The sequence below is a fragment of the Pseudophryne corroboree genome, chromosome 2, assembly GCF_028390025.1.
Source record: "Pseudophryne corroboree isolate aPseCor3 chromosome 2, aPseCor3.hap2, whole genome shotgun sequence".
NCBI classification, from domain to species: domain Eukaryota; kingdom Metazoa; phylum Chordata; class Amphibia; order Anura; family Myobatrachidae; genus Pseudophryne; species Pseudophryne corroboree.
The window spans coordinates 998,163,734-998,185,081 of NC_086445.1; the positions used below are offsets into that span (position 1 = coordinate 998,163,734).

General features: G+C 51.7%; 1 protein-coding gene across 2 annotated transcripts in view; it reads left to right on the top strand.

Moving 5' to 3' along the window:
- The window catches only part of CLIC6 (chloride intracellular channel 6), a 144,577-nt gene that overhangs the window by 55,642 nt on the left and 67,587 nt on the right, over nt 1–21,348 (top strand). The window contains exon 1 of one of the 2 annotated variants that reach the window (XM_063956523.1): nt 17,820–20,615. The exons of the other annotated variant lie outside the window; for it this stretch is intronic. Coding sequence (XP_063812593.1) covers nt 17,964–20,615 — 2,652 coding nt within the window. The 5' untranslated portion in view covers nt 17,820–17,963. Of the gene's footprint in view, nt 1–17,819; nt 20,616–21,348 lie in introns of those variants that run through there. 2 annotated transcript variants of the gene reach the window in all.

Sequence of the window (21,348 nt, forward strand, 5' to 3'; positions counted from 1 at the left end):
ATTGTGTCACACTCTCCGCAATCAGTTTCCAGTATTTGGTAACTTTTAAAATAAATAACGCTATCTCTGACCTTGAAATCTCTACCATGGAATTTGTGAGATCACCTCAGCGAATTGCAAACCACTTGGAAACATAGAGCTTTGCTGGATTAAACACACACGTACAAAGCAGGGTTTCCTTTAGAGCTATTTTTAATATACAATTAAGTATAAAGAAAATGTCTGAACGGACTGATTACAAGTTACACTATAATCACTTTCTCTCTTATCTCGTGTCAAGACCCAACACTCCCAATGTACATCTTTAATTAGAGTACATATGGGCATTCAGATCTAGTTTAAACATTTATACCTCCCACTAGCAGAGTGTAAGTAGAAGAGGGGTTTACTACCTTAGGAATCCATAGTGGTGTCCTAGAAAATATTCACAGCAACAAGAAATGAGACCTCCTGAGGTAGAGGGTGTAAGGAAATGCAGGAAGTCGCCTAGCAACAATACTAAAGAATCTATATAAATGATAACGCGGAAGCATTCAAACTTGTATAGGGCCTGACGGAGAGATGGACGCCAATGCAGCTGCAGATATCAGCAAGTGACGCTGCCACCCAGAAATGAGAAGACATGTCCACCACATTCGCAGTTGCGCACACATACGCAGTATATATGCAAGAACACGTAGCACCAGGCTGAACGGTAGACCTATGGCTATGCAGACTGGACCCAGCAGTAGTCTCTGATCAGGCCCACCGTTTGGAGCAGAGAAGGGAAAGGGGGGACATGATAGAAACCTTCAACTATATCAAAGGTTTTACCAAGGTACAGGAGGGAAACATTCTTCAAAGGAAGAGAAGTATTAGAACACGAGGACATGCACTGAGACTGGAGGGAGGCAGGTTCAGGGGAAATTTGAGGAAAACTTACTTCACAGGAAGGGTAGTAGACAAGTGGAATAGCCTCCCATCAGAGGTGGTAGAGGCTAAGACTGTAGAGCAATTTAAACATGCTTGGAATAGACATGTGAATATCCTTACAAAGAATTAAGGTTCAAAAGGGTTGAGATTACCTAAAGGATTAATAAAGGGGCAGACTAGATGGGCCAAGTGGTTCTTATCTGCCGTTGCATTCTATGTTTCCATGTTTATGTTCTGAAATATATTACCTATGACAATCAGAGTAACCCGCTAAGTTTCACACATAATATAAGTGCACTGGTATTACAGCATACCTCCCAACATTAAAGATTGCCGCCCGAAAAGAAGACGTGGCCTCAACTAAAGGGGAGTGGCCTCACAGGAATGCGGCGATCACACAGAGCACAGGCGGTATCTAGGGGTGTGTGAGTGGTGTCAGTGCCCAGGGCACAGGTGGCAACTAGGGGTGTGCGAGTGGTGTCGGTGCCCAGGATACAGAGCGGTATCTAGGGGTGTGCGAGTGGTGTCGGTGCCCAGGACACAGGCGGTAACTAGGGGTGTGTGAGTGGTGTCGGTGCCCAGGACACAGAGCGGTAACTAGGGGTGTGTGAGTGGTGTTGGTGCCCAGGGCACAGGCGGTAACTAGGGGTGTGCGAGTGGTGTCGGTGCCCAGGACACAGAGTGGAAACTAGGTGTGTGCGAGTGGTAAGGCGGTAACTAGGGCTGTGCGAGTGGTGTTGGTGCCTGGTATACAGAGCAGTAACTAGGGGTGTGCGAGTTGTGTCAGTGCCCAGGATGCAGAGCGGTATCTAGGGGTGTGTGAGTGGTGTTGGTGCCCAGGACACAGAGCGGTAACTAGGGGTGTGTGAGTGGTGTTGGTGCCCAGGATACAGAGCGGTAACTAGGGGTGTGTGAGTGGTGTTGGTGCCCAGGGCACAGGCGGTAACTAGGGGTGTGTGAGTGGTGCTGGTGCCCAGGACACAGGCGGTAACTAGGGGTGTGTGAGTGGTGTCGGTGCCCAGGACACAGAGCGGTAACTAGGGGTGTGTGAGTGGTGTTGGTGCCCAGGATACAGAGCAGTAACTAGGGGTGAGTGAGTGGTGTCGGTGCCCAGGGCACAGGTTGTAACAAGGGCTGTGTGAGTGGTTTTGGTGCCCAGGGCACAGGTGGTAACTAGGGGTGTGCGAGTGGTGTCGGTGCCCAGGATACAGGGCGGTGACTAGGGGTGTGAGTGGTGTTGGTGCCCAGGACACAGAGCGGTATCTAGGGGTGTGTGAGTGGTGTCGGTGCCCAGGACACAGAGCGGTAACTAGGGGTGTGCGAGTGGTGTCAGTGCTCAGGATGCAGAGCAGTAACTAGGGGTGTGCGAGTGGTGTCAGTGCCCAGGACACAGAGCGGTAACTAGGGCTGTGCGAGTGGTGTCGGTGCCCAGGACACAGAGCGGTAACTAGGGCTGTGTGAGTGGTGTCAGTGCCCAGGACACAGAGCGGTAACTAGGGCTGTGTGAGTGGTGTCAGTGCCCAGGACACAGAGCGGTAACTAGGGCTGTGCGAGTGGTGTTGGTGCCCAGGACACAGAGTGGTATCTAGGGGTGTGTGAGTGGTGTTGGTGCCCAGGACACAGAGCGGTAACTAGGGGTGTGCGAGTGGTGTCAGTGCCCAGGACACAGAGCGGTAACTAGGGGTGTGCGAGTGGTGTCAGTGCCCAGGACACAGAGCGGTAACTAGGGGTGTGCGAGTGGTGTCAGTGCCCAGGACACAGAGCGGTAACTAGAGGTGTGCGAGTGGTGTCATTGCCCAGGACACAGAGCGGTAACTAGGGGTGTGCGAGTGGTGTCGGTGCCCAGGATACAGGGCGGTAACTAGGGGTGTGCGAGTGGTGTCGTTGCCCAGGATACAGGGCGGAAACTAGGGGTGTGCGAGTGGTGTCGGTGCCCAGGATACAGGGCGGTAACTAGGGGTGTGAGTGGTGTCGGTGCCCAGGACACAGAGCGGTATCTAGGGGTGTGTGAGTGGTGTCGGTGCCCAGGACACAGAGCGGTATCTAGGGGTGTGCGAGTGGTGTCGGTGCTCAGGATGCAGAGCAGTAACTAGGGCTGTGCGAGTGGTGTTTCAGTGCCCAAGACACAGAGCGGTAACTAGGGGTGTGTGAGTGGTGTCGGTGCCCGGGGCACAGGCGGTAACTAGGAGTGTGCGAGTGGTGTCAGTGCCCAGGGCACAGAGCGGTAACTAGGGCTGTGCGAGTGGTGTCAGTGCCCAGGGCACAGAGCGGTAACTAGGGGTGTGCGAGTGGTGTCAGTGCACAGGACACAGAGCGGTAACTAGGGCTGTGCGAGTGGTGTCGGTGCCCAGGACACAGAGCGTTAACTAGGGGTGTGCGAGTGGTGTCAGTGCCCAGGACACAGAGCGGTAACTAGGGGTGTGCGAGTGGTGTCAGTGCCCAGGACACAGAGCGGTAACTAGGGGTGTGCGAGTGGTGTCAGTGCCCAGGACACAGAGCGGTAACTAGGGGTGTGCGAGTGGTGTCAGTGCCCAGGACACAGAGCGGTAACTAGGGGTGTGCGAGTGGTGTCAGTGCCCAGGACACAGAGCGGTAACTAGGGCTGTGCGAGTGGTGTCAGTGCCCAGGACACAGAGCGGTAACTAGGGGTGTGTGAGTGGTGTCGGTGCCCAGGACACAGAGCGGTAACTAGGGCTGTGCGAGTGGTGTCAGTGCCCAGGATACAGAGCGGTAACTAGGGCTGTGCGAGTGGTGTCAGTGCCCAGGACACAGAGCGGTAACTAGGGGTGTGCGAGTGGTGTCAGTGCCCAGGACACAGAGCGGTAACTAGGGCTGTGCGAGTGGTGTCGGTGCCCAGGACACAGAGCGGTAACTAGGGGTGTGCGAGTGGTGTCGGTGCCCAGGATACAGAGCGGTAACTAGGGCTGTGCGAGTGGTGTCAGTGCCCAGGACACAGAGCGGTAACTAGAGGTGTGCGAGTGGTGTTGGTGCCCAGGACACAGAGCGGTAACTAGGGGTGTGCGAGTGGTGTCGGTGCCCAGGATACAGAGCGGTAACTAGGGGTGTGTGAGTGGTGTCGGTGCCCAGGACACAGAGCGGTATCTAGGGGTGTGTGAGTGGTGTCAGTGCCCAGGACACAGATCGGTAACTAGGGGTGTGCGAGTGGTGTCAGTGCCCAGGGCACAGGGATGTAACTAGGGGTGTGCGAGTGGTGTTTCAGCGCTCAATAGTGGTCAACCTAAGCGTGGTCGACCTAGAGATCGGATACCGTGCGAGTAGTGTCGGTGTCCAGGGCCCGTGAGATGCCTGGAACTGCTCTCTGTAGTCTAAAGCCTTTAAAGGACGCTTTGGGCACAGACTTTACAGCCTGTACAGCTGCCAGGAGACTTCTAAGGGCAGTGCCATACTTCCTGAACCCACCATGGCCCAGAACACACGGGAGAGAGGCAGAAGACTCGCGCCCCCACCAGCCCGCTCTAACAAGCCCAAGATCGGTAATTAGTAAGGCCCCCCTTCTCGGAGCCATTGCCTGACAGAATTCTGAGAACCCCAGGAAAGAGTGAAGGGGAGCTAAGAGTGACAGTAATTACATTAGCGGTCCGGCCTTGGAGGGGGGAAAGACTGGTTCATTTCAGAGTGGTATCACTCTGCAGGGGTTACTAGTTTATATACCAGCGTACTGTAGTGACCTAAGGCTAATGGGAAGCTTATGGTTTGGGGGTGGTTGTTAGGTGGATATCTCTCCATGGAAGGGATCCGGAATAATGTATAGGGGGAGTGTAATCCTCTATATGGGATGCAGTCAATATCTCAGCTTTCTATGATCATTAGCGCGGCTTAGCCCTGTGTCAGGGGGGCTGCTGGGTAATCCCTGGGAAATATTTAAAAATGTTCTCAACTATGGAATTCTCAAAAGAAGTGTGATTGACAGAGACTCCGTTGATCCATGAGAGACGTGTTAGCAGAATATAATTTCATGTCAGGCTGTTATTAGAATCACAAGTCGCTACGTTTAGGAGACGTGCGTGTAATAGGAAGGTGATGACACGGACAAGCTGTGTCGTGGCTGAAACACAAGCCGGCCATAGACTTTTCTTAACTGTTCTGCAAATTTTGTTTTTCAAATAAGTGAAAGCACAGATTCAGTCCGTACAGAACAGGCATTGTGACCGCTCACTGGATGAAAGACTAAAACGTTATTTTTAGTTGATCATTATCTCTGCTTCTGGCCTCCATTAAATTTGCAAACATTTGTTAAAGGAACAGTAACCCTGAGATATACTGTAACACGTCCTGCCTTCTTTTCACGAATATGGCTTTCAAGAACTGAAGACACCTGAGACAAGGTTGGGGTGGGGAGAAAGATTTCTCCTACGAACATCACTAGAATTCAGTTTGAACACACCCCACCCAAAGCTAACTCTCTCTGCACATGTTACATCTGCCCCACCTGCAGTGCACATGGTTTTTCCCATTAGAGGAAAATTTGTTTTGCAATCAACCTTGAATTAGACCCTAAAAGTCATTTACAAAAGATAAAAGAAGTATAGAGCTTATTTATGTTTTCCAGCCTAGTGCCATCATAGGTGCACATCCAAATTCCGGTGTTTAGAACTGCTCTGGAAAACCAGTCTGCACCTACTTCTGGTATTGCGGGCCTGACAGCAAGCCGCATTGGTAGAAAGAGTGAAAATGTCACCTTTAAATGCAAAACACTAAATACTTGCCTACTATCCTGAACCTTGCTTATCTCTCTTGTGAAGTGGGCTGTGCCTTAATGATGCAATTAGCATAATCAGGCCTGTGCCATCTTACAGCAATTGCCACCACTAGATTCCACCTATTCTGCTGGGGGCTGCAACTGTCATCATTGCAGAATGACAGACGGAGGGGAGGTCCAAGGAGCAAGTGCAGGAGGCATCCTGGCCATGGGAAAAATACATAATTGTGTGCCCTGCTCTTGCCCCTTAGACTTCCCCATGAGGGATCCCAGAGGGAGGTCTACAAATTAATCAACCATGGCCAATTAGCACCATCTGTTTTATCAACATTTACATTTTACACCCAAGATACTCCTCAGTTGAACCTCATTCATGTCTTCAGTTATTCATAAGAGTCATCTATTACATGTGAAACTTTTGTGTGTATGAAGGTATTTATTCCATTGGTAGAATTGTGCCTAGGAACGGACCTTCCTGTAAGATCGCACTTGGAAGCTATAAAAGGCAACTCCTGAAATGCATGGGGAAAGTCTGAATTAATTGCACCTGGCAAGAAAATTACTAGAAAATGCTGTGCATCCCCCATACAGGAATACAGGACCTGAATAAAGGTGCAAAGCTTCATTGGGAAGGGGCGGAGCCTCTCCAGGAAGGGGCAGAGCCTCACAGCAAACCCCCTGCTTACATCACTGTGGAGGTGTGCCCCCAGGCTCTCCCCCTGCACTATGAATAGATGCATCAAACAGCATCTATTCACATATTGCTCTGCATAGAGCAGCGGTTACTGTGCTTCCCTTTCCCAACTCCCCCTCTGTGGAACACTATGACACCTGGGTGGGACAGTTGGGAGGTATGCCTTTTCCATCCCTTCAGTATCAATTAGATAATCTAATTCTTACATGTAAGGTGCATAAACTCATATTCATACCCCAGCCCTCAACAGGTCCGCCTCCTACCATCAGAAGGTGCTAAAGCCCCTCCCTCTCCGCCAAGTCCCTGCACTTTTTGTATTGCAAATTATCCTCATTTCAGGGAACTATTTAGAATATGAAGGGTGCAGAGATTGAAGATAGACAGTAAAGAGACAGTCAATAAGTCAACACCAGATGGTCGACAGGCAATAGGTCTACATCAGAGGCGGCCAAAACGTTGATCACGATCTACCGGTAGATCGCGGAGCTCTCGTCGGTAGATCACAATCCAAGTGTGACTTGCCGCCTCTGCCAGCATTCCCAATTATGCATTGCGTGGGTGACACCATGACGTCAGTCGCGCACCCGCGCAATGCACGATTGGGACCGCGATGTGAGGAGCAGCAGCAGCGGCGAGAAGTGGGAGCAGGCACGTGACAGCAGGGAGACAGCCAGCCAGCGGGGAGACAGCCAGCTAAAGTAAGTATTAATGTTAGTGTGGGCACATGGCACTGTGGGGCCATATCTAGCACTGTGGGGGAATGGCACTGTGGGCACTCGACACTGTGGGGGCATATGTGTATCTGGCACTGTCGTGGCATGTCTGGCACTGTGGATACATACCACTGAGGGGGCATACGTGTATCTGGCACTGTCGTGGCATGTCTGGCACTGTGGATACATGCCACTGAGGGGGCATACGTGTATCTGGAACTGTGGGGGCACATGTGGCACTGTGGGGGCATATGTGTTTGAGGTTTTTACCTGTGGGTGCCAATGTGTGATTTTGTGCGAGACAGTCATTACACCGTGTGCAGCAAGGCTACACCCCTTTTTTGTTATACCACGCCCCTAGCAATTATCCCTCCTAGGTAGATCACAAAAGCTTTACAGCTTTCAAAGTAGATCACCGGCTCCAAACGTCTGGCCACCCCTGGTCTACATGGTCAAAAGGCTGACAGTTAAATGGTCATCATGGACTCAGGTCAACAGGGTTGATCTTTTAATCCACACCCAGTATGAGGTGATAATCAGTGCCAAACATCCCCATCTCTGCCATGGAAATACCACCACTACCGGAGGGTGCAGGATCCGGAGATGAGGGTACCCAGCAATGGCGCTGCACCAGTCTGAGATCCCCAACCCTCACTGCGCATGTGCAGACCACCGTGCCTGCTCAGAAGAAAAAAGTGGGGTTCTCGGGGGGTCCCCAATGTATTAATACTGCGTCCTGCCCCTGGATGGTGCTGAACTATGAGCAGGTGAGAAGTTTGCTGCTTGGGTGAGACTTTCTTTCTGCAGCTGGAATAAGACGCAGCTTTGTGGCTGACAGCAGGTCAGTACTGTGGATGGATCTTGCATTTTTAGCTCGGCGCACGCATCTAAGGGCCATTCTCAGTTGTGCGCGTCTCAGTTGCATGCCAGCTGAACGGGCGTAACTGGCTACGTTTAGTGAAGTGTGTAGTCAGAATGGCGAGCCATGCTCACAGTGGGTGGGATCATGGATGTATAAATGGGAAACCGCCATAAAAACCCAGTTTTGGGGGTTTTACCGCATTTCCAGTATGCACCAAGACCCGGCTGCCAGGATGCGAAGGGTAATGCCTACCCCACAGAAGCCTATGGCTTCTTCCGCAGCAGTACTGTCACAGGGATCCTATCCCAGCATCCCCTGCGGCTGCCGTGTCACTTTGTGCATGCACAGACTAACTCCTGGCTCATAAATCCAGAATTCCATGGGGCCGGCGGCAGTATGTAGTTAAGATGCCGGCAGTTGGGATCCCATCGGTCATGATTCCGACAACGGGATCCCGACAGCTGACAATGCCGACAGCTGGAATCCCAGCTTACAGGGGCTATTCCCACTCTATTCCCACCCATAGAGTGGGAATATATCGCATGAGCGCCAAAACTAATGCCATACAAAGGCACATAGATCATTTACCGCAATATCCCTCCTGAGTACCAACCAATCGGCCTAACCAGTGTTCAAACACAGCGGTCTATTTAAGGAGCCTTTCAGAGATATTGGGGGTCATTCCGAGTTGATCGCTCGCTAACTATTTTTAGCAGCCGTGCAAACGCATTGTCGCCGCCCACGTGGCAGTGTATTTTCGCTTTGCAGAAGTGCGAACGCATGTGCAGCAGAGCGGCTGCAAAATCATTTTGTGCAAAACAAGACCAGCCCTGTACTTACTCTTCGTGTGCGTTGATTCTAACGACGGAGGGACGGCTTTTGACGTCACACACCCGCCCAGCGTTCGCCCCCAGCCACGCCTGCGTTTTCCCCGACACGCCTGCGTTTTTCTAAGCACTCCTTAAAACCGGTAGGTTGCCACCCAGAAACGCCCACTTCATGTCAATCTTCCTGCGTTCTGCCGTACGACTGAAAGCTTAGCTAGAACCTGTGCACAACCACAAAGGACTTGATACCTGTACGTCGCGCGTGCGCATTGCGGTGCATGCGCAGAAATGCAGATTTTTAGCCTGATCGCTGCACTGCGAACAACGGCAACTAGCGATCAACTCGGAATGACCCCCAGAAAGTGGATGGAGATGAAGTACCAGCCAATCAGCTTCTGTCATGTTACAGGCTGTGGGGTCTATGGGGGTCATTCCGAGCCTATCGGATCATCTTCCCTGACATGCGGGGGCACGCCCAGCACATGGCTAGTCCACCCCGCATGTCAGTCCGCCCCCCCCCCCCCCCCCCCGCACAAATACAAAAGCATTGCACAGCGGCGATGCTTTTGTATGTGTGGAGTAACTCCCGGCCAGCGCAGCTCCAGCGGCTGGCCGGGAGTTGATCGTTGTTGCCACTGGCCGCAGCGGCTGCGTGAGACGTCACGCAGCCGACACGGCCAGCCCCCCCAACGGTCCGGCCACACCTGCGTTAGCCGGACCACGCCCCCTAAACGGCGGCTCAACACCGCCGTCCAGCCCCCTCCGTCTGGTTTCGGTACCACAAACATTGTGGAATAGTAACCCCGTCCCTGTTGAAGGAGGGGAACCTTGATTATCACCTGCTGAAGGTACAGCTTGTGAATAGCCGCTGGCAAGGCTGATTTGAGGTAACGGCGAGGGGGCGACGTCTCGAACTCCAGCATGTATCCCTGAGATACCACTTGTAGAACCCAGAGATCCACCTGTGAGGGAACCCACTGGTCGCTGAAGTTCCGGAGATGCGCCCCCACCGCACCTGGCTCCACCTGTGGAGCCCCAGCATCATGCGGTGGACTTAGTGGAAGCAGGGGAGGACTTTTGTTCCTGGGAACTGGCTGTCTGGTGCAGCTTTTTTCCTCTACCCCTGCCTCTGGGCAGAAAGGATGCGCCTCTGACCCGCTTGCCTTTCTGAGGCCGAAAGGACTGTACTTGATAATACGGTGCTTTCTTAGGCTGTGAGGGAACCTGAGGTAAAAAAGTCGACTTCTCAGCTGTTGCTGTGGATACGAGGTCCGAGAGACCGTCCCCAAACAATTCCTCACCCTTATAAGGCAAAACCTCCATGTGCCTTTTAGAATCAGCATCACCTGTCCACTGCCGAGTCCATAATACTCTCCTGGCAGAAATGGACATTGCATTAATTCTAGATGCCAGCCGGCAAATGTCCCTCTGTGCATCCCTTATATACAAGACGACGTCCTTTATATGCTCTATGGTTAGCAAAATAGCATCCCTGTCGAGGGTATCAATGTTGTCTGACAGGGTATCAGACCATGCTGCTGCAGCACTACACATCCATGCTGAAGCAATAGCAGGTCTCAGAATAGTACCTGAGTGTGTATATACAGACTTCAGGATAGCCTCCTGCTTTCTATCTGCAGGCTCCTTTAGAGCGGCCGTATCCTGAGACGGCAGTGCCACCCTTTTAGATAATCGTGTAAGCGCCTTGTCCACCCTAGGGGATGTCTCCCAGCGTAACCTATCCGTTGGCGGGAAAGGGTACGCCATCAGTAACCTCTTAGAAATCACTAGTTTCTTATCAGGGGAACACCACGCTTCTTCACACAATTCATTCAATTCATCAGATGGGGGAAAAGTCACTGGCTGCTTTTTCTCCCCAAACATAATACCCTTTTTAGTGGTAACCGGGTTAATGTCAGAAATGTGCAACACATTTTTCATTGCCGTAATCATGCATCGGATGGCCCTTGTGGACTGTACATTTGTCTCATCCTCGTCTACACTGGAGTCAGACTCCGTGTCGACATATGTGTCTGCCATCTGAGCTAGCGGGCGTTTTTGAGCCCCTGATGGCCTCTGAGACGCCTGGGCAGGCGCGGGCTGAGATGCCGGCTGTCCCAAGGCTGTTACGTCATCGAACCTTTTATGTAAAGAGTTGACACTGTCGGTTAATACCTTCCACATATCCATCCACTCCGGTGTCGGCCCCGTAGGGGGCGACATCACACTTATCGGCTCCTGCTCCTCCTCCACGTAGCCCTCCTCATCAAACATGTCGACACAGCCGTACCGACACACCGCACACACACAGGGAATGCTCTGACTGAGGACAGGACCCCACAAAGTCCTTTGGGGAGACAGAGAGAGAGTATGCTAGCACACACCACAGCGCTATATAACACAGGGATTTTCACTATACTGAGTGATTTTTCCCAATAGCTGCTTATTAACACAAATTGCGCCTACATTTATGTGCCCCCCCTCTCTTTTTTACCCGTGTTGTACTGGATACTGCAGGGGAGAGCCTGGGGAGCGTCCTTCCAGCGGAGCTGTGAAGAGAAAATGGCGCTGGCTGTGCTGAGGAAGATAGCCCCGCCCCCTCAGCGGCGGGCTTCTCCCGCGTTTTATAATGTTAATGGCGGGGTTTTTTGCACATATACAGTGTTATACACTGTATTATGTGCTATTTGTGCCAAAAAGGTAAACTAATTGCTGCCCAGGGCGCCCCCCCCCCCAGCGCCCTGCACCCAACAGTGACCGGAGTGTGTGGTGTGCTATGGGAGCAATGGCGCACAGCTGCAGTGCTGTGCGCTACCTTAATGAAGACAGGAGTCTTCAGCCGCCGTTTTTCATCTTTATCTTCCGTCTTCTGGCTCTGCAAGGGGGACGGCGGCGCGGCTCCGGGAACGGACGATCGAGGTCGGGCCCTGTGTTCGATCCCTCTGGAGCTAATGGTGTCCAGTAGCCTTAGAAGCACAAGCTAGCTGCAAGCAGGTAGGTTTGCTTCTCTCCCCTCAGTCCCTCGTAGCAGTGAGTCTGTTGCCAGTAGATCTCACTGAAAATAAAAAACCTAACAAATACTTTCTTTTCTAGTGAGCTCAGGAGAGCCCACTAGGTGCATCCAGCTCTGGCCGGGCACAGATTCTAACTGAGGTCTGGAGGAGGGGCATAGAGGGAGGAGCCAGTGCACACCAGATATAGTACCTAATCTTTCTTTTAAGAGTGCCCAGTCTCCTGCGGAGCCCGTCTATTCCCCATGGTCCTTACGGAGTTCCCAGCATCCACTAGGACGTCAGAGAAATGCTGTGCATCCCCCATACAGGAATACAGGACCTGAAAAAAGGTGCAAAGCTTCATTGGGAAAGGGCGGAGCCTCACCAGGAAGGGGCAGAGCCTCATAGCAAACCCCCTGCTTACATCACTGTGGAGGTGTGCCCCCAGGCTCTCCCCCTGCACTATGAATAGATGCATCAAACAGCATCTATTCACATATTGCTCTGCATAGAGCAGCGGTTACTGTGCTTCCCTTCCCCAACTCCTCCTCTGCGGAACACTATGACACCTGGGTGGGACAAAAAAAAACGTGACTATCCCGCTGTAAGCAGGACAGTTGGGAGGTATGCCTTTTCCATCCCTTCAGTATCAATTAGATAATCTAATTCTTACATGTAGGGTGCATGAACTCATATTCATACCCCAGCCCTCAACAGGTCCGCCTCCTACCATCAGAAGGTGCTAAAGCCCCTCCCTCTCCGCCAAGTCCCTGCACTTTTTGTATTGCAAATTATCCTCATTTCAGGGAACTATTTAGAATATGAAGGGTGCAGAGATTGAAGATAGACAGTAAAGAGACAGTCAATAAGTCAACACCAGATGGTCGACAGGCAATAGGTCTACATCAGAGGCGGCCAAAACATTGATCGCGATCTACCGGTAGATCACGGAGCTCTCGTCGGTAGATCACAATCCAAGTGTGACTTGCCGCCTCTGCCAGCATTCCCAATTATGCATTGCGTGGGTGACACCATGACGTCAGTCGCGCACCCGCGCAATGAACAATTGGGACCGCGATGTGAGGAGCAGCAGCAGCGGCGAGAAGCGGGAGCAGGCACGTGACAGCAGGGAGACAGACAGCCAGCGGGGAGACAGCCAGCTAAAGTAAGTATTAATGTTAGTGTGAGCACATGGCACTGTTTGGCCATATCTAGCACTGTGGGGGAATGGCACTGTGGGCACTCGACACTGTGGGGGCATATGTGTATCTGGCACTGTGAGGGCATATGTGGCACTGTGGGGGCATGTCTGGCACTGTGGGCACTCGGCACTGTGGGGGCATATCTGGCACTGTGGGAGCATATGTGTATCTGGCACTGTCGTGGCATGTCTGGCACTGTGGATACATGCCACTGAGGGGGCATACGTGTATCTGGAACTGTGGGGGCATATGTGGCACTGTGGGGGCATATGTGTTTGAGGTTTTTACCTGTGGGTGCCAATGTGTGATTTCGTGCGAGACAGACATTACACCGTGTGCAGCAAGGCTACACCCCTTTTTTGTTATACCACGCCCCTAGCAATTATTCCTCCTAGGTAGATCACAAAAGCTTTACAGCTTTCAAAGTAGATCACCGGCTCCAAACGTCTGGCCACCCAGAGCCGGCCCTAACCAATATGATGCCCTAGGCAAGATTTTGGCTGGTGCCCCCTAGCACCACCGCTGGTTCTGCCTCTGACCTTGCACCTCTTTCCCTGCACCATCACCCCTCACCCATAGCAGTCCTTGTACCCCCTATATTTTAAATAGGAACAGTTCGCACATTTGACGCACAGCCCAAAAAGGGGCATCTTCTTGCTGGGAAGGGGCATGGCCACACAATAGTAACCCCAATTCCAATTACGCCACACAGTACTGCAACTTTATTCACATTTTATCTTGCGATATGCGATAGTGTCCATAATTCATATTACATCCCACAGTAGTATCACTTTACCGTATAAACGTTACTCCTCACAGTAGAGCCCCTTATTCACATTACATCACACTGAATTGCTCCTAATTCACATTACACCACACCTTATTGCTCTTTATTCACATTAGATGACACAGTAGTGCCCTTTCTATATGCAACGCCACATAGTAGAGCACCTTATACACATAATGCCACACATTAGTAATGCATTTATACACAATTCCACACAGTAATGCCCCTTACACATGAGACACATTAATGTCCTTATAAACATAATGTACCTTACACATTATGACAACCTTTATTAATGCCCTTATACACATAATGACACACATAGTGCCCCCTACACATTTGCTGCACATTATTAGTGCCCCTATTACACATAATGACACACATACAGTAGTACCCTGTTACACATATGCCGCACATTATTAATGCCCTTATACACATAATGACACACATAGTGGCCCTTTACACATATGTTGCACATTATTAATGCATTTTTACATGACACACATAATGCTCCTTACACATATTCTGAACACTACTGCACAACCAACCCACTCACATGCACACAGCACTCACACTTCCACTAACACTGTGACCTCTACCTCTGCTTGGATACAGATGTGTCCTCACAAATCTTGCATCAATGCTAATGTCGGGCACCTTTTATTAATGAAAATGCATCTTATTTGCATTGCTATGTGGCTAGGATGCACAAGCAGCTTCTGCTGATTAAACTGATATGCAGCATGCCTATATACTGTGTGAGACTGTGGCTGTATCTGCATATGAAATGCTACATACAGAATATAGGCATGCCGCATATCATTTTAATCAGCAGAAGCTGATGATGCCCCTAGGCATATCAAATGCCCTAGGCAATTGCCTAGTTTGCCTATGCCTATGGCCGGCTCTGTGGCCACCCCTGGTCTACATGGTCAAAAGGCTGACAGTTAAATGGTCATCATGGACTCAGGTCAACAGGGTTGATCTTTTAATCCACACCCAGTATGAGGTGATAATCAGTGCCAAACATCCCCATCTCTGCCATGGAAATACCACCACTACCGGAGGGTGCAGGATCCGGAGATGAGGGTACCCAGCAATGGCGCTGCACCAGTCTGAGATCCCCAACCCTCACTGCGCATGTGCGGACCACCGTGCCTGCTCAGAAGAAAAAAGTGGGGTTCTCGGGGGGTCCCCAATGTATTAATACTGCGTCCTGCCCCTGGATGGTGCTGAACTATGAGCAGGTGAGAAGTTTGCTGCTTGGGTGAGACTTTCTTTCTGCAGCTGGAATAATACGCAGCTTTGTGGCTGACAGCAGGTCAGTACTGTGGATGGAACTTGCATTTTTAGCTCGGCGCACGCATCTAAGGGCCATTCTCAGTTGTGCGCGTCTCAGTTGCATGCCAGCTGAACGGGCGTAACTGGCTACGTTTAGTAAAGTGTGTAGTCAGAATGGCGAGCCATGCTCACAGTGGGTGGGATCATGTATGTATAAATGGGGAACCGCCATAAAAACCCAGTTTTGGGGGTTTTACCACATTTCCAGTATGCACCAAGACCCGGCTGCCGGGATGCGAAGGGTAATGCCTATTGCTGGCATTACCCCTCAGAAGCCTATGGCTTCTTCCGCAGCAGTACTGTCACAGGGATCCTATCCCAGCATCGCTGCCGTGTCACTTTGTGCATGTACAGACTAACTCCTGGCTCATAAATCCAGAAGTCCAGGGGCCTGCGGCAGTATGTAGTTAAGATGCCGGCAGTCGGGATCCCAGCGGTCATGATTCCGACAACGGGATCCCGACCGCTGACAATGCCGACAGCTGGAATCCCAGCTTACAGGGGCTATTTCCACTCTATTCCCACCCATAGAGTGGGAATATATCGCATGAGCGCTATAACTAATGCCATACAAAGGCACATAGATCATTTACCGCAATATCCCTCCTGAGTACCAACCAATCGGCCTAGCCAGTGTTCAAACACAGCGGTCTATTTAAGGAGCCTTTCAGAGATATTGGGGGTCATTCCGAGTTGATCGCTCGTTAACTACTTTTAGCAGCCGTGCAAACGCATTGTCGCCGCCCACGTGGCAGTGTATTTTCGCTTTGCAGAAGTGCGAACGCTTGTGCAGCAGAGCGGCTGCAAAATCATTTTGTGCAAAACAAGACCAGCCCTGAACTTACTCTTCGTGTGTGTTGATTCTAATGACGGAGAGACGGCTTTTGACGTCACACACCCGCCCAGCGTTCGCCCCCAGCCACACCTGCGTTTTCCCCGACACGCCTGCGTTTTTCTAAGCACTCCTTAAAACCAGTAGGTTGCCACCCAGAAACGCCCACTTCATGTCAATCTTCCTGCGTTCTGCCGTACGACTGAAAGCTTAGCTAGAACCTGTGCACAACCACAAATGACTTGATACCTGTACGTCGCGCGTGCGCATTGCGGTGCATGCGCAGAAATGCAGATTTTTAGCCTGATCGCTGCACTACGAACAACGGCAACTAGCGATCAACTCGGAATGACCCCAGAAAGTGGATGGAGATGAAGTACCAGCCAATCAGCTTCTGTCATGTTACAGGCTGTGGGGTCTATGGGGGTCATTCCGAGCCGATCGGATCATCTTCCATGACATGCGGGGGGATGCCCAGCACATGGCTAGTCCACCCCGCACGTCAGTCCGCCCCCCCCCCCCCCCCCCGCACAAATACAAAAGCATCGCACAGCGGCGATGCTTTTGTATTTGTGGCGTAACTCCCGGCCAGCGCAGCTCCGGCGGCTGGCCGGGAGTTGATCGTTGTTGCCACTGGCCGCAGCGGCTGCGTGAGACGTCACGCAGCCGACACGGCCAGCCCCCCCAACGGTCCGGCCACACCTGCAATAGCCGGACCACGCCCCCTAAACGGCGGCTCAACACCGCCGTCCAGCCCCCTCCTGCCCTGCAACCGCCTCTGCCTGTCAATCAGGCAGAGGCAATCGCTCCTGAACGACGGCCTTCAGCCGTCCGGCATGCGCCGGCGCATGCGCAATTCCAACCCGATCGCTGCTCTGCGATAAACTGCAGCGAGCGATCGGGTCGGAATGACCCCCTATGTACTAAGCCTTGGAGAGAGATAAAGTGGATGGAGATAAAGTACCAGCCAATCAGCTCCAAACTGCCATATTACAGGCTGCGTGTTGAAAACAGGAGCTGATTGGCTGGTACTTTACCTCCGTCCACTTTATTTCTCTCCAAGGCTTAGTACATAGACCCCACAGCCTGTAACATGACAGAATCTGATTGGCTAGAACTTTATCTCTCTCCACTTTCTTTTTCTCCAAGCTTTGATAAATAACCCTATGACACTGGATATCCCTGCCGTAAGCCACTCTACTGGATGCATGGGTGTAGTATGTTATGCCGGCGGTCGGGCTCCCAGCGACCAGCATACCTGCGCTGGAATCCCGGCCACCGGCATACCGACAGCTGGGCGAGCGCAAATGAGCTCCTTGCGGGCACGGTGGCGCTATCTATTCTCTCTCCAGGGGGGGTCGTGGACCCCCAAGAGGGAGAAAAGCTGTCGGTATGCCGGTGCCGGTATTTTGGTCGTCGGGAGCCCAGCCGCCAGCAAACTGAAGACCACGCGGATGCATCATAGTGCAGAGATAAGTAAGCTCTTGATACATCTCCCCCCATAGTGTGGTGAATCACTGTGATGTGTGTACACAGCATGCTAACAACTCTGGGTGAGTTGTGTCATCCCCTGCTATTGGTCTTGACAACCTGAGGATGCCCAGCGGCTGTAGAACTAAAAGATCCAGCATGCCTTGGCTTCCAGAGTTTGTAGTTCCTCAGCTGCTTTCCTGTAACTCTGCAATTACAAGTGACTCTATTGCAAGACATGTACTAGGGAACACAAAGGTAACGTCCAGGGATTGTGGTGAGGAGGATGAAACACTGTTGCTGCATGGATGTGGCATGCTGCACCGTGCCATATGGTAACACAATAATGTATATGCTTCTTCAGTCCCTGGCATAGTAGTGCTGCTTAGCCTGCAATGTGACCTGCAGAAAGCACAACTTACGGAATTCCACCCGGGGCCTTGTGGTACCAGTGGGAGGGGTGCAGGGCGTGGTGATGGCCCGGGAGTGGGACACACTCAGAGGATTTGCAGAACCTAGGCTGGAAGGCACTAATCCTGCACTTATCCAGGTCGCCATAGTCACAGGAGAAGCCGGGGCAGGCACAGACTGCTAGTGACACGGCAGCAGCATGGCAGAGGCCGCAGTTGGTGAGCAGCTGGCAGGGTCCGACCTGCATCACATGGACAGCGTGCACCGAGCAACCGACGGAGCGCATCAATCAGGGCAGGGGAGAGACAAACTGGGGCTGACCAATGGCTGTCGGGGAGATGGAGGTAACATGATGGACTGTCACACACAGGTGCAAGATGCCAGTGAGAAGCAAGAGAATGTGATCCCAAATGTAGAGGAGGATACAGGGGAGCAGGGTGCTGTGCACCCCAATGTAGAGGAGGGTGTAGAGGTGAAGCAGGGTGCTGTACAACCCAATGTAGAGGAGGGTGCAGTGGAGAAGCAGGCTGCTGTACACCCCAATATAGAGGAGAGTGCAGGGGAGGAGCAGGGTGCTGTGCATCCCAGTGTAGAGGAGAGGAGTGCAGGGGAGAAGCAGGGTGCTGTGAGCCTCAGTGTAGAGGAGGGTGTAGAGGTGAAGCAGGGTGCTATACACCCCAATGTAGAGGAGGGTGCAGTGGACAAGCAGGGTGCTGTACACCCCAATGTAGAGGAGGGTGCAGGGGGGAAGCAGGGTGCTGTGAGCCTCAATGTAGAGGAGGGTGTAGAGGTGAAGCAGGGTGCTATACACCCCAATGTAGAGGAGGGTGCAGGGGGGAAGCAGGGTGCTATACACCCCAATGTAGAGGAGGGTGCAGGGGGGAAGCAGGGTGCTGTGAGCCTCAATGTAGAGGAGGGTGCAGGGGGGAAGCATGAGGTTGTGAACCCCCAAAGTGTGGAAGATTCGGGAGAGAAGCAGGAGGGTGTTAGCCCAGCAGTAGGAAAGCAGGTCACAGTCATAGGACCCCCTGATGTAAAAGGCAGTGATGAATCCTCAGCAGAGGGGGTCGAGGATCAGGGACTTGGCGATCCTACCCTGAACAACACAGCTGATAAAGGGAGCACAGAGGAAGGTACAGGGGACCAGGATGAGAAGGAGGATGAGAAAAAGAGCAGTAGTGAGAGCAGTGAAGGGACATCCAGCAGTGATGAGGAGGAGGAAGATGACAAGAAGGAGGGAGATCATGCTGAAGGTATAGAAGGAGCAGATAACACAGATGAAAAACAAAATGTGGAGCAGGGAGAGGAAGGGGCTACAGATGAGGTTGGACAAGGAAGTATTGCTGTAGGGGAGACTGAGGATGGAGCTACGGGCCAGGTAGAACCAGTAAGTAGTGCTGGAGAGGTTGCAGAAGAAGGTGCTGGCCAGGTAGAACCAGGGACTAGTGCTGGAGAGGTTGCAGAAGAAGGTGCTCAGCAGCTAGAACCAGGGACTAGTGCTGGAGAGGTTGCAGGAGAAGAAGGTACTGGCCAGGGAGAACCAGGTACTAGTGCTGGAGAGGTTGCAGGGGAAGAAAGTACTGGCCAGGTAGAACCAGGGACTAGAGCTGGAGAGGTTGCAGGGGAAGAAAGTACTGGCCAGGTAGAACCGGGGACTAATGCTGGAGAGGTTGCAGAAGAAAGTACCGGTACTCGCCAGGATGAACCAGGAACTAGTGCTGGAGAGATTGCAGGGGAAGATGGTACTGGCCCTGTAGAATCAAGGACTAGTGCTGAAGAGGTAGCAGGGAAAGGAGATAATGGCAAGGTAGAACCAGTGAGTAGTACTGGAGGGGTAACTGAAGCTGGAACTGCAGAGCAGGTAAAACTAGAGAGTAGTGCTGGAGAGGTGACAGAAGCTGAAGCTGCAGAGCAGTTAGTGCCAGGAAGTAGTGCTGCAGAGGTAGCTGGACAGGTAGAACCAGTGAGTAGTGCTGAAGAGGTGGCAGGGGAAGGAGGTACTGGCCTGGTAGAACCAGGGAGTAGTGCTGGAGATGTAACAGAATCTGGAGCTACAGAGCAGTTACAACCAGGGAGTAGTGCTGGAGAGGTAACTGAAGCTGGAGCAGCAGAGCAGTTAGAACCTGACATTAGTATTGGAGAGGTAACTGAAGCTGGAGCTGCAGAAAAGTTAGAACCAGAGAGTAGTGCTGGAGAGGTGACAGAAGCTGGAACTGCAGAGCAGTTAGTGCCAGGAAGTAGTGCTGGAGAGGAAGCTGGACAGGTAGAACCAGCTGTTGGCACAGGAGAGGGTGCAGGTGATGGAGCTATTGGACAGATAGAACCAGGTAAAAATGCTGAAGAGGAGACAGGAGATGTAGCTACAGGACATGCAGAACCATTAAATGGTGCTGGAGAGGAGGCAGGTGCTTTGATAGGGAATCAGGAAGCTAAAGAAAGTGAGTTAGAAGAAGCAAACGGGGATGAAAATTCAAAAGTAGTCCAAGCTGATGGGGAATTGGTGCAGGGAGCAAGTGCAGCGCAAGAGGAGGACAGTGCAAACCAGAAAGAAGGAACAGAGGAGAAGTCAGAGGAAATAGCTGGACCTGCGACAGATGGACATCTGAATACAGCAGAAATCTCTGGAAGTGTAATAGAAGAGAGTCCTGTCCTGGAAGAGTCACCTCAGCAGGGACCTGAGGACCATGCTAAGACAGCAGAGGAGACCCAGCCAGTTACTCCTGCTGGTGGCACAGACACCGGCGATGGAGGTATGATCAGGGAAAATGGTGTGGCCCAAACAATCAGCCCCGACACCCCATTGGAGGACAGTACAATACTTCAGGACCATGACATATCCTTGTTTGTTAAGGTAAGGCCTACTCATGCTGTTCCACTGAAGATTATGGGGTCAAGGAGAGTGATAAAGTGTAGAGAGATAAAGTACCAGCCAACCAGCTCCTAACTGTCATGTTTCAGGCTGTGCTTGAAAAATGACAGGAGCTGGTTGGTTGGTACTTTATCTCTCTCCAAGGCTTAGTAAATAGACCCCTTAGTAGTTTTAGTTTTATTCTCTTCCCCTCAGACGTGGCCCACGCTACCTGGGGAGCTCTCCCAGCAATTCCTTATTTCATTTTCTGAGGGAGCTTAACCTTGAAAATGTCATTTCTGTTTCAAATGTAACTTTATTAATATATTATAAGCTTTGAAATCAGAAAATTCACGGTATGAATGGTTGTGGGGGTTTGTCATCTGACTTATGTAGAATGGATTTGTGTATTACTTTTCCCATAAATTTCAGCATCTTTTTACAACAACACCTAACTCTACTATTCTGGCTAAAGGCATGAGGAAGCTGTTTTCCCGATCCTCCGCCACCGCCAATCAATAATCAGGGATTTAGAGGCATCAGGAAGCTGTTTCCCCGATCCTCTGCCACCGCCCATCAATAATCAGTGATTTAGAGGCATCAGGAAGCTGTTTCCCCGATCCTCTGCCACCGCCCATCAATAATCAGTGATTTAGAGGCATCAGGAAGCTGTTTCCCCGATCCTCCGCCACTGCCCATCAATGATTCCCCGATCCTCCGCCACTGCCCATCAATG